Source organism: Helicoverpa armigera, chromosome 30 (genome assembly GCF_030705265.1).
Source record: "Helicoverpa armigera isolate CAAS_96S chromosome 30, ASM3070526v1, whole genome shotgun sequence".
Taxonomy (NCBI): Eukaryota; Metazoa; Arthropoda; class Insecta; order Lepidoptera; family Noctuidae; genus Helicoverpa; species Helicoverpa armigera.
Genome location: NC_087149.1, coordinates 4,628,527 through 4,645,494, shown reverse-complemented (window position 1 = coordinate 4,645,494; position 16,968 = coordinate 4,628,527). Strand labels below are relative to the sequence as shown.

General features: G+C 41.0%; 2 protein-coding genes across 2 annotated transcripts; one reads left to right on the top strand and one right to left on the bottom strand.

The window, feature by feature from the left end:
* The first annotated feature begins 384 nt into the window (after window positions 1-384).
* LOC110383656 (uncharacterized) lies at window positions 385-8,131 on the top strand. Its single transcript, XM_064042837.1, has 11 exons — window positions 385-636; window positions 1,311-1,490; window positions 2,252-2,360; window positions 2,407-2,502; window positions 2,549-2,644; window positions 2,689-2,788; window positions 2,848-3,068; window positions 3,340-3,535; window positions 4,086-4,259; window positions 5,724-5,890; window positions 7,973-8,131. The coding sequence occupies exons 1-11, from the start codon at window positions 589-591 to the stop codon at window positions 8,086-8,088; spliced, it is 1,503 nt and encodes a 500-aa protein (XP_063898907.1). The 5' UTR covers window positions 385-588; the 3' UTR covers window positions 8,089-8,131.
* Window positions 8,132-9,425: 1,294 nt separating this feature from the next.
* LOC126056133 (uncharacterized) lies at window positions 9,426-16,573 on the bottom strand. Its single transcript, XM_049847887.2, has 8 exons — window positions 16,457-16,573; window positions 15,657-15,774; window positions 13,866-13,989; window positions 13,221-13,375; window positions 12,630-12,761; window positions 12,037-12,156; window positions 11,083-11,181; window positions 9,426-9,567 (listed from the first exon to the last, which is right to left on the bottom strand). The coding sequence occupies exons 2-8, from the start codon at window positions 15,741-15,743 to the stop codon at window positions 9,442-9,444; spliced, it is 843 nt and encodes a 280-aa protein (XP_049703844.2). The 5' UTR covers window positions 15,744-15,774; window positions 16,457-16,573; the 3' UTR covers window positions 9,426-9,441.
* Between the last annotated feature and the right edge of the window lie 395 nt (window positions 16,574-16,968).

Sequence of the window (16,968 nt, the reverse complement as noted above, 5' to 3'; positions counted from 1 at the left end):
TTTACCCAAGAAGCTTGGATAATACTAAGTCAACCCGGGTAAACCTAGGTTTACTCCACCTTCTAGCATTACCCGTAACATATACAGCAATGTACCTTACAACACTAAAAAGTGAAAAGGAAATTTAAAAGAAAGAGAAAGAACTACATTTTCACGCTTGAAATATTGTGAAATACACAAAAGAGGATGGAATGCTCAGCATCGGATATGACGTAAACAAAGTCTGTTCATACGAATATAACCAAAGTAACAAAAAATCAAAACCTAAAATAGTATTGCTCATGAAAATTTATAAACAAATTAAATCTTTTAAAATAGAAAGGGAAGCACTACACTTTATTTCAGCACAATTAATTGGAGGACAAATGACTATTCCACAATCACAATTCAAAAATACAAAATGGAGGCATTTTTGAAATAGCAGGGCTATGACTGTTTATATGCATCAATCTTTTTTTTAATAGCTTCATATTTAAGTGCACCAATTACAATATACAAGAGAGTAAACAAAATTATGAGTGTATTCAGAATTTATCTTAATTTTTTTTGCATCTGATAGCTGATCGTTTTCCTAAAGCTGAACCCAAAATGAATGTGTTGTACACTTCTCAAAAACTGCAAGAATTATTTTGCGATGTAAGTGCCGGATTTAATTACAATTATCTGTGTTTCTGCCGTCGTCTTAGTCTAAAACGCCCAACTGCTGGAGCGCTGCCTTCCCCAAGCCAGGGGTATCAGCCTAAAACGTCCACTGGTAGACAAGGCCTCCCCATGCTAGGGGTATTTGCCAATACTCACCACGCTGGGCATGCGGTTTGATGAGCGCAGTGAGTGTGGGATAGTTTTTAGCTTCGGAAATATTGCTGGCCATCTCCGAGCAAGGCATTAATATCATGCGGGATTGTTCGGTCAGTGGGTCGTCTTAGGGGAGTTCTAAAGAGTTACCGCGGCCCTGGTACATAAAAGGCCTACGACGGAACACGACGGTTTTTAGTCAGTAAGAGTCTGACACTCCCTCACCGCTGCTAACCCACAGCGGGAGCGGTCATTTAATAGCATTTAATACCCCACTTGGTGCTGTGTGGTGGTTATACCGCCACCATTAGAGCCTCGTCCGTTGTTCAGGACGATTTTAGTTTTGACTCTTACACCTTACTTCCGTAACTTACCTACTTATAGATAAGTCATAATAGGTGTTCAAGTATATAAAACTTATGCTAACCCTTTATTTCAAGCTTTCATACACCGAATTACATAAGCAATGGTCTTGTAAGTAACTTTCTCGCCAATATTTTCTCTAAACAAACCAGGAAGACCTATCTCTCCCCGCGAACAACATGGCGGCATCAGGGGACGGCGACGGAGCCCCGGGGCGCTGCTGCCGGCTGTGCGGCGGAGACTCCAACCTGCGGTACTTCGGAGACACGTACATTTGGGAAGGCGTGGAAGAAAGATACGATCAGCTACTGTACGACTGTTTTGGAGTTAAAGTGAGAAAAACATCTATATTTCTATACTAATATTATAAAGAGGAAAACTTTGTTTGTTTGTTTGGTTGTAATGAATAGGCTCAAAAACTACTGGACAGTTTTTAAAAATTCTCTCACCATTCGAAAGCTACATTATCCACGAGTAACATAGGCTATATTTTATCCCGGTACGGGCAGTAGTTCCCACGGGACGCGGGTGAAACCGCGGGAAATCGGCTAGTGTCGTATATAATGAAAATGATGTTGAAATCTATATGGCCGTTTTTGAAAGTAGCTGTTAAAAGGGCTTAGTTCTGACATTATAGAAAAATTTTCCTGTATTCCTGTATATAAATAATATCACAGGGAATGGCACGCGAAATCATGACTTTTTATAAAATCGGTCTTTAAGTTTTGTGTTCTTAAGTGTTCTTAAAAAGGAACTATCATTTTGGAAAAAAATGACACTTCAAAAGAGCACAAAAATTGATTCCATCGCCTGGTATCAGGTTTTATCGTACGAAGATGTCAATTGCGATAGACAACGCCTGGAACCACAGACACGACTTTTGCCAGTCGGAAAACCAAGTGGAAAAATCCGTTAGTGACGAACGGGTCGATAAGTGTAGTCGTTTTTGCTGAGTTAGCAATGTGACTTTTCATGCGCGATCATTTAAACGTCTTATATTATCTCCTATATTATCCTATATTGTATCCTATATCTCCTATATTATATCCTATATCTCCTATATTATCTCCCATTTCTTATCTCCGTCGCTCAGGTGACCCCCTCAGACTGCATGATCTGCGAGTGGTGTGTCCGAGCACTACGCAGCACGGAGCGCTTCCGTGCGCTCGTGCACGCCGCCTTCGAGCAGCCCAACAGCGACGGTCAGTAACTACTGGTTATGTGTAGTCTATGTAGTGACCCCCTCAGACTGCATGATCTGCGAGTGGTGTGTCCGAGCACTACGCAGCACGGAGCGCTTCCGTGCGCTCGTGCACGCCGCCTTCGAGCAGCCCAACAGCGACGGTCAGTAACTACTGGTTATGTGTAGTCTATGTAGTGACCCCCTCAGACTGCATGATCTGCGAGTGGTGTGTCCGAGCACTACAGAGCACGGAGCGCTTCCGTGCGCTCGTGCACGCCGCCTTCGAGCAGCCCAACAGCGACGGTCAGTAACTACTGGTTATGTGTAGTCTATGTAGTGCCCCTCAGACTGCATGATCTGCGAGTGGTGTGTCCGAGCACTACGCAGCACGGAGCGCTTCCGTGCGCTCGTGCACGCCGCCTTCGAGCAGCCCAACAGCGACGGTCAGTAACTACTGGTTATGTGTAGTCTATGTAGTGACCCCCTCAGACTGCATGATCTGCGAGTGGTGTGTCCGAGCACTACGCAGCACGGAGCGCTTCCGTGCGCTCGTGCACGCCGCCTTCGAGCAGCCCAACAGCGACGGTCAGTAACTACTGGTTATGTGTAGTCTATGTAGTGACCCCCTCAGACTGCATGATCTGCGAGTGGTGTGTCCGAGCACTACGCAGCACGGAGCGCTTCCGTGCGCTCGTGCACGCCGCCTTCGAGCAGCCCAACAGCGACGGTCAGTAACTACTGGTTATGTAGTACTGATTATAATGTATTTTTCTTGCCTGATCTCCCTCCGGTGGTGTCGGATTGCCGTCCCATCGTCGAGAGTAAAGGAATAGTGAGTGCACCTGTGTCTGATCAAATGCTTGTGTACTATAATATGTCCTGCGCAGTTGGTTAATCTCCTTACAAGAGAACAGCTGCCGTAGCCGATTATCGGCTGTTCTCCCAGACGCAGTTGAAACTACAAGCAACAGCCAGTAAATAATACCTACATTTTCCAGTGTCATCAAACTCCACAACACTAAAATCAAACAGTTGCATAAACAATGACTCCAAGACGTCACCGAAACCGGAAAAGGAAGTACCCTCCAAAAAGCCTTTTGACTTGGCTAAAAGACGTGAGGCCAGGAAACGGATCCAGGTCAACGATGCTAAAGCCAAAAGGATTAATATACACTGTGAGGTTTGTAAGCAAAGGTAAGATATTTTTTAGCCTATTTGAAGGTCTAATAATAGTTTTAGATCTTATGGTCTTCCCTTTCTTCAGCTTTGACAAATTATATCATCTTCATCCTCCTGCTCTTATCCCAATTTTATTTGGGGTCATCGCAGCATGTTTTCTTCTTCCCTACTCCTCTATCTGCCGTCATCTCGCAAGTAACATTCTTTCTAACCATATCGACTTCCACACAATCCATCCATCGTTTCTTTGGTTGTCCTCTTCCTCTACATCCGTCCAAAATCATGCCTGAACATACCAGTGCCTGCAAGTTTATTTTGCTTTTCTTTTGAATCAGTATTTTTCAAGAACCGATGAAAACAACTTTCCAACATCGGTCTATCCCCTTAGGATTTAAATTACCACAGAAAGCCATACCTCTTAATTTCAACCCCCAACCAGTCACAAAAAGAGGGGTGTTATAAGTTTTTCTGCTATGTCTGTCTTAGTGAGCCACCGTACCTAAGAACTATAAAGAAGAACCAATCCATGTTCTTTGAGTGCCTAAATCTTTCAACTTTTCCCTAGATACCCAATGCTAGTAGCCAATGACGGTAACAAATCCTTCATATGCTCTCGCTGCAAGAAGAATGGCGAACTCAAAGGTGCAGTCTGCAGGAAGTGCAATATAGTGATGCCAAACAGTATGATGAAGGATCATCTCGATTTGCACGCGAAGGCTGATATGAGGGGCAAGTTCAGGTGAGCTCGTGGTTATGTTGGGTGGGTGGCTAGGTGTGGAGTTTGGGTTTCGGAGGGTATGGTTAATTTTTTGGGTCCTGGGTCGTTACGAGTAATGAGCCAAAAAGTCTGATAACCATTGCAGTCTTATCTACGCAACTTGGACTGGTCGGACTGACCCCAACAATGGTTGCTGTCTAGATAACTATGATACGCCTTACTGATTGCTAAAAGCAAAACTATTGTAGAATTTTCGCTACTTCCTGAAGAAACATAACTTTTCTGCTTCTGCCTAGCCTTTTCCCAACGTAGGTATGTTGTGGTCAATTGCCAGCCTAACTCCAACCAGTGTGCTTGAACATCCAATACCTCTTGTTAAGACTGGTTCTCAGACTTTCTGGCTTCTGGCGTAACTACTTCCAAAGGATGATGGGCAATTTTGTATGAACCCTGGCCTGATAACCAATAAAGTTCTAATGTGAATTAGATTATTGCTTATACCCTACAGTTACTGAAATAAACCAGTTCATGTCAAGAATCGACCGGAAATAAGTACAGTCGGGCACAAAAGAGTTATACTTTTTGCACCATTTTTTTTTTGTTAAAATAATATCCATAGTAGAAAAATTCATTGCATGATGTATTTTAGTCAACTTATCACTTATTTAAATAAGCCTAGGGTAGATTATCAATTAAAATCGGTCTTAACTAGGCATAATTGTTTTAATAGCAAAACAAAACATAAAAACTTTTACTTCTACCACCGTATATTATTTCCATTATTGGAGATGGCATTTCCTCGTGTGATATGTCCTGACTAATATGGACAATAATATAATGCACTTAAACATCGCTCCCATACAAAATGAAGTGGTTCAATTCCATAGGCTGTCCTATGCTATCAAGTGTCATATCTTCGTTCTCCGGTGGTTTACAAGGTTGTGCCCATAACAAAAAATGAAGCTTAGGGTATAAGCTATCATTTGATATGCGAATGGTTTTTATTGGATTTACCGGTTAGACTCACCAGAACGGCGGAATACGTACACCATACGTTGTAAATACTACCTGCTAAAAAACCTTTTTTTTTCAATAAACTTGGAAAATATGGGCACAGATACCTTCTGTGACTCATTCTGACAATTATTGACAATAATAATGCACTTAAACATCCCTCCCATACGCACTGAGGTGGTTCAAGTCCATGGGCTGTCCTATGCTATCAGGTGTTATATCTTCGTTCTCCGGTGGTTTACAAGGTTGTGCCCATAACAAAAAATGAAGCTTAGGGTATAAGCTATCATTTGATATGCGAATGGTTTTCATTGGATATACCGGCCAATTTTACCCATCATCCTTTGTTCTAATGACAGCCACAACTCCATTTAACCTACCTTCCGAACTATAGAACTCGACATGCCAAGATCATCACCCATCAACGAACCTATCACACCAAGGGTTGCTTAACCTTATAATTAATTCTAGGACCCAGCAACCCAAAAAGACCCACCTAACACTAGTGAACAGCGTTACAAAGCAGAAGAGCCAGCGGTATCAATGTACCCGATGTCCTAAGAAGTATGCGCTGGCGAGGAATCTAGCGCTACACGTCAGAAACTCCCATGGAGACAGCGTCGATGATATGTGTTCTGGTGAGTAGACCATGGTCTTTTCAGGTTTAACAGTGATAAGAGGTTACATAAACTTCTGGACACATCTATTGGCCCACCTTAGAGTTTAGGTTTCGATGGCTCCTTCCGAAATATAATTGCTAGATTGAACAAAAACTGTTGATGCAGTTTTAAACCTGATACATTTTACCTTCTTTTTCGATCGTATTGTTTTAAATTTGAATTCAGAATACCATACGACATGGAGCTACGCCTAACAAGTCGGATATGTGCCTCGTTAAAGGCAATTGATTTTTGAATAAAAAACATGTTTTATCAAATAAAGGTTTAATTTAATAACGTGTGTTGCCTCCATGGGCATCTACCACAGCTCTCATATGATTAGACATAGAGTTTATCAACCGCTCTATGAAGTTTTGAGGGATCATCTCCAATTCCTCTTCTATGGCAGTTTTCAACTCCTGCATCGTCTGGGCAACTGGCTGACAAGCCCTAACACGTCTTTTTAGCTCGTCCCACATGTGCTCAATGGTGTTCATGTCTGGGCTTCTGGCTGGCCAGTCCATAACTGTGATATTCACATCCCGAAGATATTCCCTGACGATGCCGGCCGCTTGGGCTCTTGCATTATCATGCATAAAAAGGAAATTTGGGCCCACATAGTCCGCGTATGGTATCACGTGAGTTCCTAAGCACTCACGAATGTACCTTTCAGCATTTAATGTTGGCAGCCGTGGTCCTGTAACAACCTCAAGTTGAGTTTTGCCGCTCGCGGATATACCGCCCCAGACAGTCCTTGAGCCACCGCCATAAGCAACCCTCTCTTCAAAGCAGCATTGTGCGAAACGCTTTCCCTTACGTCGGTAGACCTTCTTCCTTCCATCATTGCCATGTAACACAATTTTAGACTCATCAGAAAAGATTACACGGCTCCAATCTTGCTGTGTCCAATTTTAATGACTGCGTGCGAAATGAAGGCGCGCTGTTCGGTGGGCTCTCGTTAGTTTGGGCCCATTAGCTGGCTTTTGCGGTACCACAACGTGTTCTTTTAAACTTCTCCGAACAGTTCGAGCACTCACAGATACCCCGTGGAAGTCGCGAAGTTGTTTTTGTATCTCAATGGAGGTAAGGTGACGATTTCTCAAACTGGTCGTCACGATGAATCGATCCTGCCTTTCAGTTGTGACCCGACATCGTGGCCTTCCTTGGTGACGAACAAAGCCGCCAGTCTGTAGGTACCTCCGATAAACATTTCGGACCGCAGATCGACTTAAATTAAGTTGAGCACTCACGTTTCTTTGGCTGTGTCCAGCCTGAATAAGTGCCACAGCTTGGGCGGCGACTTCAGGTGAAGTATCCATAGATTATTGAGAGAACCTCACCTTAATGTTAAGAATAAGTAATGTTTGCTGCAAAACCAAAGATATCAATCACTTTTTCAAGAATAAGTAACCAAGTAAACCAATAAAACCAAGTTTTCTTAGTAATCGATTGTTTGATATCAATAAGCAGGCTCCAAATTGTCTCTTGTTTCTTTAAATTCTGTATTCGAAATTCAAAAAAAGACTATTGAATGAAATTGTGAATGTGCAAGGATCAAAACTGCATAAAAACCTTTTGCTCGACCTAATATAAAAATTTAGCTAGGACCAAACGAAACTGAAAATACAAGGTGGGCCAATAGATGTGTCCAGAAGTGTATGTACTGGTAAGGCAAAGGGTTTCATGGATCGATAAAAAGTCGACGGTCTACTTCGAAAAGACCGTGGTCTTTTTATCCGCCTGTAGAAGGGTTATGTTTTTATTTGTTAGGTTTAGGAAAAAAAGTATTCTCTTTTCTGGTTAGACTAAGTCTACTGGACAGATATATCTTAGGTCTTTTTATGTGTATTCATTCTTTTTACTTATTGTAAGTGATCATTCAAACAGCTTAAAATAAAAAGGGATTTTAAGGGGTAAGGGAATACCTCAACTACTCGTTATAGAACACTCAAAATCATGTCCCGGAAAAGCCAAGCTTAGGATATCCATAATACTCCCAGTTTGCGAGACGATAACTCTCAAAATCCTCCCCTCTATCAAAATATCTTCTAACATTCACAGGGTGTGGCGAAGACCTATCGCAGACAGAGCAGTCACAACACCCTCTACATCAGTGCAGCGAACGTGTGCCCGTCAAACCGAATGTGCGCGCAGCTAACCCGCTCAAGTCTAGCTAGCTGATGATAAAATAAAATCTTGAAACTGTTGATCCATATAGAAGTGTGTTTTATTTACTTGCTTTCTGTAATCTGGGTGAACCAATTTTAATGAAAGTTACTGGAGGATAGGTAGGGAAAGTTTTTACATTTCTTCTTCCCAGTAAAAACATATAGGAAGTGGTGAAGGGTGGGCGTTTTGGGGACTGTTTTTTGTTTTTGACGTTCGAAAAATGCTGTTTGAGCTCGATTTTTTCCCATTAATTTTTAATACTTTTGAGTTTTGACAAATCATTGTGTGTCTGCTGTCTGCTGTTACAGTTTGCGGGCAGATTTCAGCAGATTTTATTATTTAGTGGAGATTACTACCTAGTCACCTTTCATGGTCCAGGAGACAAGTTGTAGTGTTTTAGGGAAGTTTTTTGCCATATCGTTATTGGGAGATATCAAAGGGGGTAATAAAACTACAGAGTACTTGAGCAGCATTTATACATCGTCTAAGCGAACTTGGAGCACTGCTTGCGTAGCGGCGGCGGCGGCATACGCAGTGAAGCCACGTAGCTCTTCGTGCTGGAGAGCTCCTTCCTCAGGCGAATAATATCCCCCCAAGATTTAGGGGAACTATCCCAAAGACTGATATATCCGCTCCGAAATTCTTAAGTTTGCAACTGAAAATTGGTGTGACTTTTTCCATGAACCACCTTACCACCCTTTGCCAAACTAGTGTCTGCTGTTACTGTGAAAGGGCTGGACAAATTTTATTCACATTTGCAGGATATAGCTAGCTAGCTTTCTCAAGACCCAGGAGACATTTTGTAGTGTTTTAGAGACCAAAAATCAAATACTGTCTTGGTTTTCACCATTTCTCCTTCGGGAGATATCAGAGAGGTTTGTATTGCGAAAATAAAACTACATAAGTATTTGAGCAGCATTTATACATCGTCTAAGCGAACTTGGAGCACTGCTTGCGCAGCGGCGGCGGCGGCATGCGCAGTGAAGCCACGTAACTCTTGCTGCTGGAGAGCTCCTTCCTCAGGCGAATGATATCCCCCCAAGATTTAGGGGAACTATCCCAAAGACAGATATATGTGCTGTGTAATGAGCTCCATCCTCACTGCAAAGTTCTTAAGTTACTACTGCAAATTGGAGTGACTTTCCATAAACCTTACCACGTCCCTGACCATCCTTTTGCCAAGCTAGTGTCCACTGTTACGGAAAACGGCTAGGCCATTTGATATTTGGTGGAGATAACTAGCTAGGTTTCTCAAGATTCAGGAGACGACTGGTAGTGTTTTAGAGAGGAAGATCAAGGGATGGCAGCTATGGGTCTTGAAATAAAACCACAAGAATCTTTGAGCAGCATTTATAAATCGTCTAAGCGAACTTGGAGCACTGCTTGCGTAGCGGCGGCGGCGGCATGCGCAGTGAAGCCACGTAACTCTTGGTGCTGGAGAGCTCCTTCCTCAGGCGAATAATGTCGAGCTCAGCCTGTCTCTTACGCTGTGGACACACTGGTAGTGTTATTGATAGAAATGTGTGTACAACGGTAGTTATTAATTTTATATTGTTTAATGTTTTGTAATGTTGTTTATTGTTGTCACTATGCTCGGACAGTAGGCAATGTTTTTTATCGATCGATATCGATTTTTTTATCCGATAGGATTGCTTTATGCAATCTATCCTGTTTGACATAATTTATATGGAGATCATGTAAAATTCAATATGTAATCGCAAAATCACGGATAGATTAGGTATTCTATATTCGGGAAACTCTCAATAAAAGGCACATTTTCGGCGTCATTTTTCGCGGCATCCAAGATATGTACCTTATGGAAAAATGGGGACCATTTCAAAAGTGTTCGCTCAGTGCGTCGCAAATGTGTGGCATTTCAAATGTGGCGCTACAATTGTGGAGATACAATTGAATGGCTGGTGTGCAGCCTGGTTTAGGCTTTCATTATGGGAACAAATATAATGACCACCATAAAATGCTTTGATACCCTAAGTTTTGTAACCAGAAATATCTACTGAACACCAGAAAAATAAAGTCTAAAAATGTAATAGTACCAGCTATTTTAGTCACGACTTCACTTTAAATTGTATTCGACCACCAAATTTAGTAAATGATCACCAACTCTTGACGACCAAATTAATGTATTATTTTTGCCTAAATAAGTCACTGTGATTGCCATAAAATGTAGGCTTATTACCAAATAAAGTATTATGATGCCATATTAAGTTATGTGTCCGGCTTGCAATGCATGCGTGAGTGTCAGTATGACGAGTGACAGGGGAAAATGGAAGAAAATGACATATTGCGCCGACCCCAAGTAAAATTGGGAACAGGGCAGGAGAAAGAAGAAGAATTCGTTTCTCAATACACTCCCTCGAAAACACGCTCTTATCGCACTGTTTAGAGGCATGCAATAGACAATTTTCCACCCTAGTGCAGGAAAAGGGTCCCCATAATGTTATAACTCTTATTGTATCAGGCCGAACTTATTTTTTTGGAGTCAGTTTACTTAAACAGGGTAGCAAAATGTAAAAACTTTGATTTTCATTTTATATTAAAACGCTGGTATAATTTTGATGATCATTTACTACTTTTGGTGATCATTTACTACTTTTGGGATAACAATGATTTATTTGGACTAATTTTGCTTAAATATTTGGTTATAATCTTACTTTAAAATGGTGGTATAATTTTGGTGATCATTTACTATTTTTGGCTTACACATGATTTATTTTGGAGTAATTTCACTTAAATAGGATAGCAAAGTGTTAAAACGTTGGTGATAGTTTTACATTAAAATGCGAGTTTAATTTTGGTGATCATTTACTATTTTTGTCTGCTATTTGTTACTATATCTGGTGATCAGTTAAACATAAGCCTTTCATTATTAAGGCTAGTGAAAACAGTCTTCATCTTAGCTCTCCCTAAGGAGGTTAAGTAGTGTAATTCATTCTCAACATTAATTTCTATATGAATAAATCCTTAAACCCTATAATACCTACCCTCAACTCGTTCGCAAGCCGTGCCTCCACCTGCGCCACCCGCTGTCTCAGCTCAGCTATATCGCGCATCAGACGAGCAGCCGCCAGCTTGTTGTCAGCCTGTCAAACAGTCTTGTTGTAGAAATTATACATAAGTTGATCGATATTTTTTAAAGTTGCGTCTACACAGTGCATGTAGCTGGAGCAAGTTAATATGCGCAAGTGACGAGCACGCGGGTGGATACTTTGCTTTGGTACATGCGCGACCCGCACGTTATTAAAATGCATTTACCTAAACTGCGCATGTGCCTCGACATGCGCAAGCTGCTTCCACCGTGTAGATACATCCTGACTTATCTGCAGATGCTTGATTTCAAGTTTGTAATATGAATTATTTACTCATTTTTTTCCTAGATTAGAAAATATAAGTTTTTAAACATGCCTGCCTATTGAAGCTTTGACCTGCTATGTAGGTACCTAAATTCTAAATTGCCTACCTGCCTACATGTGTATTAGCTATTTTAATTGGCGGTGATCCTGCAAATCATTACATAGTCCAAAACAAAGTCACTTTCTTTGTCCCTATATCCCTATGTATGCCTATGCTTAAATGTTTAAAACTACGCAACGGATTTTGATGCGGTTTTTCTAGAGTTCCGTAGTGAAACCCTTATAGTTTCGCCATGTCTGTCCATCCAACCATCGGTCCGCGCTTAAACCACTTAATAACGTCCGCACGGGACGTGGTCTTGCCTCAATTTTTTTTCAAAACCCTAGCGCCATGTTCCGAAACCGCTATTTTTGGTGAGAACTTAAGATGCGACCAGTTTCCCGGAAATCCCGGCGCTAGGAGCCGAGAAGTAATATTAAACCTCAAGCTGCTTTGTTCATCAAAGTAAGTCTATATTCCTACATAAGTCAAAGGAGAGGTTCTCTTCAATTTGCAAAATCACCGCTTACACTAGGTAAACTTACGTTCCTAGACGGTGCGTTTTTAGCAACACTCCTACTGACCGCACTGGGGAGGTCTGCCATCGAGCATGGCGTGAAGAAGCTGTCGGGGACCGGACACTTCGTCACCACGCCTTGGATAGCCTGGGACATACCATAAATGTACAGGTTTATGTAGTTTGTTAGCCAGTAATGTCAAACATTTCCATGTTATATAAGTAGGATTTGGGAGACAGGAGTTACGAGACAAGGCATAGGAGTTAGGAGTTATTAGACAATTGTAAGGAGTTGGAAGACAGTTGTTAGGAGTTAAGGGACAGGTTTAAGGAGATGGGAGATAGTTGTTAGGTAACAGAAGTTAGGGGACGGATGTTAGGTAACAGGACTTAAGAGTAAGGAGACAGGTGTTAAGAGAAAAATGTTAGGAATTAAGAGACAGGCAGGGTACAGGAGTAAGGAGACAAGGTTTAGGAGACAGGAGTTGGAGATAGGAGGCAGGTGTTAGAAGATAAAAGTTTAACTTACAGCAGTAAGGAGAGAGGTCTTGTGTTACCTCTATTTTACCTATCATTTTGGCAACACACACATACCTGACTACCTGACCTGGTATACGTTACCTGAGCGACAGCAGACCTGGCGTGTTGCATATGATGAGCTTCCTCCTTGTCCAAGTGTCTCTTCAGGTGTTCTATCTCCGCAACGATATTGAACTTCTCCTTTTCAAGACGCTGGTTTGCTTGTTTTAGTGCCTGCAATAATTGTACAGAATATTGTACTTCGTATTTCGACTGAAAAATTACGAGAATTAATATAATTAATGATCATTGCTATTGCATTGACTATATCTCTGGTGGCTAAGTGGTTACAGTACGCATTTGCAGGTCGCTTCTGTCTAGGATAGAAAAGAACCAATGCAATTTATCTAAGTTATGAAGAATGAATCTTAGTCAAATGATTGAGTTGAAGGCAAAGAAGACTTAGAAAACAAGAAAGCGTGATGATTAACGCTTATTTCTTCTTTGTATGGCAAGACGCCTGTTGATTACCTAATATAGCTTTTTAGGCCCAAGTTCACCGAAAACATACAGGTCAGTTTTCTTAGGCAACTGTTTCCTATGAATTTTAAAGCAAACAAATGTTGTTACATAAACGAGCGTGTAAATTGTCGGTGAATTTAGGCATAACAAATGTGTCTAAGGTCTACAAACCTTCATCCTCTCCTTCTTCTCGAAGTGGCACTCGTCTATCCGCCGCTTCAGTTTCCTCCGCAGCTCGTCCAGCAGGTTGGACAGTGTCACGCGGTTAGACTCCAAGTCTGCTCGCTGCTGGACTATCTGGTTGATGGAAGTCAGGAGCTTGATGCCTAGAAGCAAGGAGAAGAATTGAACATTTTCGTTGCGTCATGGAACCAGATTAAGTTGCTGCCAGCGGTTTTACCAGCATCTACTTTAGGTACCTAATATGTAAATATACATAAATTATATGTATAAATCTACTATAAGTCGGATTCACTTCGCGCCTCTGGACACAAAGTGGCCTATCTATAGCAATCCACGATAAAAATGCATTTGCTAGACCAACAACTTACATAACTGCAGATTGCTATTATAGAGCTGAAAGTTGGTTTGCTTTCCTGGCTTATCCCAGATACTACTGAATACTACTACTGAACCGATTTTAAAAAAATCCTTCGATGCCATGTAGCCCTAATTAGGCTTTGAGGTATTTTCAATTCTACGCAAACTAAGCCCATTTGTGTTGCGAGCTTGGTGATGGCGAGCGAGCTAGAGTCACTAATCATTGTAACACGAATAAGCCCTGGTTTCAAGTCTACCAGCTCTTCAAATTCTCACGCTGCTCATTGATGCGGTATCTCTGCGCGGCTGGTTGGAAGCTGCAGGCATCAGGACTCGGAGCCCCCGAGTCCTGCCCCGGGTACGTCGCCGAGCTGACATAGTTCGGGGAATCCGTTGAGTCCTGGGAAGAAGACCAGTCAGGTTATGTAAGGAGTCTGATATTAATGGTTACTAAGCTGTGAGAGACAGGTTTTGAGTTAGAGAAAAGTCGTGGTTGTGGCCACATGTTTAGAGAGATCAGGTAAGTAGCTATGTACCAAAGTACCAATATGTAACTTCTACAATTATTTTTTAAGTAATTCAATGACTAGTAAAGGTGAGATCTTAGTGAAACCAATCGGCAGGGGTGTCAGAGTTTTTTCAAATCCGCCCGACGGCCTATCACGTGTTTGGGGACGCCGGCGCCACATGCCCTCTCAAGCACAGGGATTGAAAACTTACTGATATTGATTCACATTCACCACAATCCGGGATGAAAGCTCGCAGAATTTGCAGAAACATTCAGAAAAACTATATTCTACAACCACTGCCTACGCCTTGCTTACAAAGTTATCCACATTTCTGTAAGACGGTCTAGGTACTCACTAAAGCGGGTGACCCATAGATACATGTGTGTATAAATTACTTGACATATCTTTGTATGACTCGATCACTATTGAGCACTCTTGAGCTTACACATACACATCATGCACATGACAAAGCACATCATACATTTACACACAACTATAGCTCACCCGCTTTCGTGAAAAGCAACATCTGAAACCTATTCTCTTTTACTCCTAAGCAAAGGTATCTAACCTCAACAAGACTGCAATCGATATTTCTTTCCATAACTGCAAAACTTAATAATTTCTTCAAAAAATAAAAGATGTCCAAACTTATTGCATCTATATTCTAAGGAGTTTGTATCATAACTTTCTTGTTTGCGTGTCATCATGCAATCGCGTCGTTTACTTTGACAAATAAATTCTGTCTTGTAAATTGGGACGGGCTGTGGGAAGTAGGTCACTTCCTTATACGTAGTTTAAGTATGACCTATTTTCATATTTATTACTTACTAGCTTTTGCCCGCGGCTTCGCTCCTGTCAACTGACTTCTCTACTTTACCCTATTTTTTTTTTTTTTTTTCATTAGAACTTTCTCCTGACCAAACTGGTCCACGCGTTGTTGAGTTATGCGCTTACCAACACATTTTGCGATTCATTTTTATATTATAGGTACTACCTACCTAATATAGAAATATTTTTTTGGTTGGTTGTACCTACCCAAGAGTTTCCAAAACTACTGAATCGATTTGAAAAATTATTTCACTGTTGGAAAGATGCACTTATTCCCATTGAGTTGCAATGGCTCTATTTTGGAAAGGATTTCTCCAGGAAGCGGGTGAAGTAGCGGGATATAGCAGAAGCAAATAAAGTTTTGATTAGATTTCATATTTACGTAGATATGTGTATAATAACATACCTATAATCTACTGGCTTCTGCCAGCGGTTTCATCAGTGTCTCATGGGAACTAAGTACTTACGCAACCGGATAAAAATCTCGAATCTGATTTTTAAAATTCTTTGAAACTTAGATTGACAAAATTGATGAAAGGCAATGGGATACTTTTTCTCCGGACGTAGGTGAAACGGCGGGCGAAAGCCATATAGGATTGCGTATTACGAAGAGGGTTGATGGTGACGGTCAATAATATCCTTCTCAGTATGAGAGGCCGCAGCCCAGTAGTGGGACGATATAAATTATATATAAAAGATGATGATGATCAAGAAAAAAAAACCAACTTACGCTGACAATAGGTTTATATTTGGGCATGTCATCGCCGGTAAACCTGACGGAGTGGTGAGTACTCCGAGTCTTGCCGGGGTGCACCATCTTGATAGTCTTGTCTCACTCTATCTGGAAACTATTGTTAAAATTACATTATATTCCTCACACATTCACACAACATAATTCAACTTAGCTAGGTCTCAGAGTATGTACTTGCACAAAGCTTGTACAAAGTGTACTTACTTAGACAACTGTTAAATATACCTAGAAACTTATTTTTAACTTATTAGGTATAACCAAACTAGGTATATCAAACACCATAGACAGATGTTTGATTTAAACGGGAATCGTAACCGACAATCGAACTAGTTACAGATAGTGCAGTATAGCCAACACGTCACTTTTTAGTTAACATCCCTTTTGAGTCAATAAAATTCAATCAAAAACTATGTACAGTGAGTACACAAATGGAAGAAGGTACTTAGTGCGGGAAGATGTTCTCTTAGGACGTGGGTAAATTCGCGGGAAAAGAAGTAACTAATTTTAAATAATGTTAAAAAATCTTAAGACTTAAGCTTCGCGTAAAAATCACACATACTTAATGCTACTTTAATCTAAACTTATACAATAAATAGGAAACCTTTTGTTTGGCTGTACCCTGAAGGCTTCGAAACTACAGAACCGATTTGAAAATGATTTCACTATTAGAAAACTACACTACCCCCGAGTAACATAGATTTTATTTAATCCTGGAACGGACAGTAGTTCCCACGGGACACGGTCGAAAACAGCAAACAGCTAGTAAAACTCATAATCACCTTAAAAAGCACATATGCACGCAATCCGCCATTTTGTATGGCTCACACAGAACTGTCACTATTCCCGCCACATACACGTTCAGAGTTCAGTAAATCCGCTGGTGTTTTGACCGAAATCTACTGAAACTGAAATATTTGCTATAATGTCCCAAAGAGGTACGTCTCTAATATTTACGGTACAGGGCGTTGCAATTTTTCATTTATTTACAAATAATAGGTACCTTCTTCGTTGTTTTAAATATAATCTAAGTCTTGTTAGGTCGTGCGCAAACCTAACCTAACTAGCCGTTTTCCCGCGGTTTCACCTGCGTCCGGTGGGAGCTACTGCCCGCACCGGGATAAAATATAGCCTATGTTACTCGCAGATAATATAGCTTTCTAAAGAATAAAATATAATAAATCGGTCCAGTAGTTTTTGAGTTTATCCATTACAACCAAACAAACAAACAAAGTTTTCTTCTTTATAATATTAGTGTAAATAACAGATTAATGCCCGTTTTCACCAACAACCT

Excerpts from the sequence above, each read along its gene's own strand:
- LOC126056133 (XM_049847887.2), bottom strand. The coding sequence starts at position 15,743 with ATGGTGCACCCCGGCAAGACTCGGAGTACTCACCACTCCGTCAGGTTT. Across the intron at positions 13,376-13,865 it reads ATACCGCATCAATGAGCAGC|GCATCAAGCTCCTGACTTCC; the intron begins GTGAGAATTTGA and ends CCTTGCTTCTAG. Across the intron at positions 12,157-12,629 it reads CCAGGTCTGCTGTCGCTCAG|GCTATCCAAGGCGTGGTGAC; the intron begins GTAACGTATACC and ends GGTATGTCCCAG.
- LOC110383656 (XM_064042837.1), top strand. The coding sequence starts at position 589 with ATGAATGTGTTGTACACTTCTCAAAAACTGCAAGAATTATTTTGCGAT. Across the intron at positions 1,491-2,251 it reads ACGACTGTTTTGGAGTTAAA|GTGACCCCCTCAGACTGCAT; the intron begins GTGAGAAAAACA and ends TCCGTCGCTCAG. Across the intron at positions 2,361-2,406 it reads CGAGCAGCCCAACAGCGACG|ACTGCATGATCTGCGAGTGG; the intron begins GTCAGTAACTAC and ends TGACCCCCTCAG.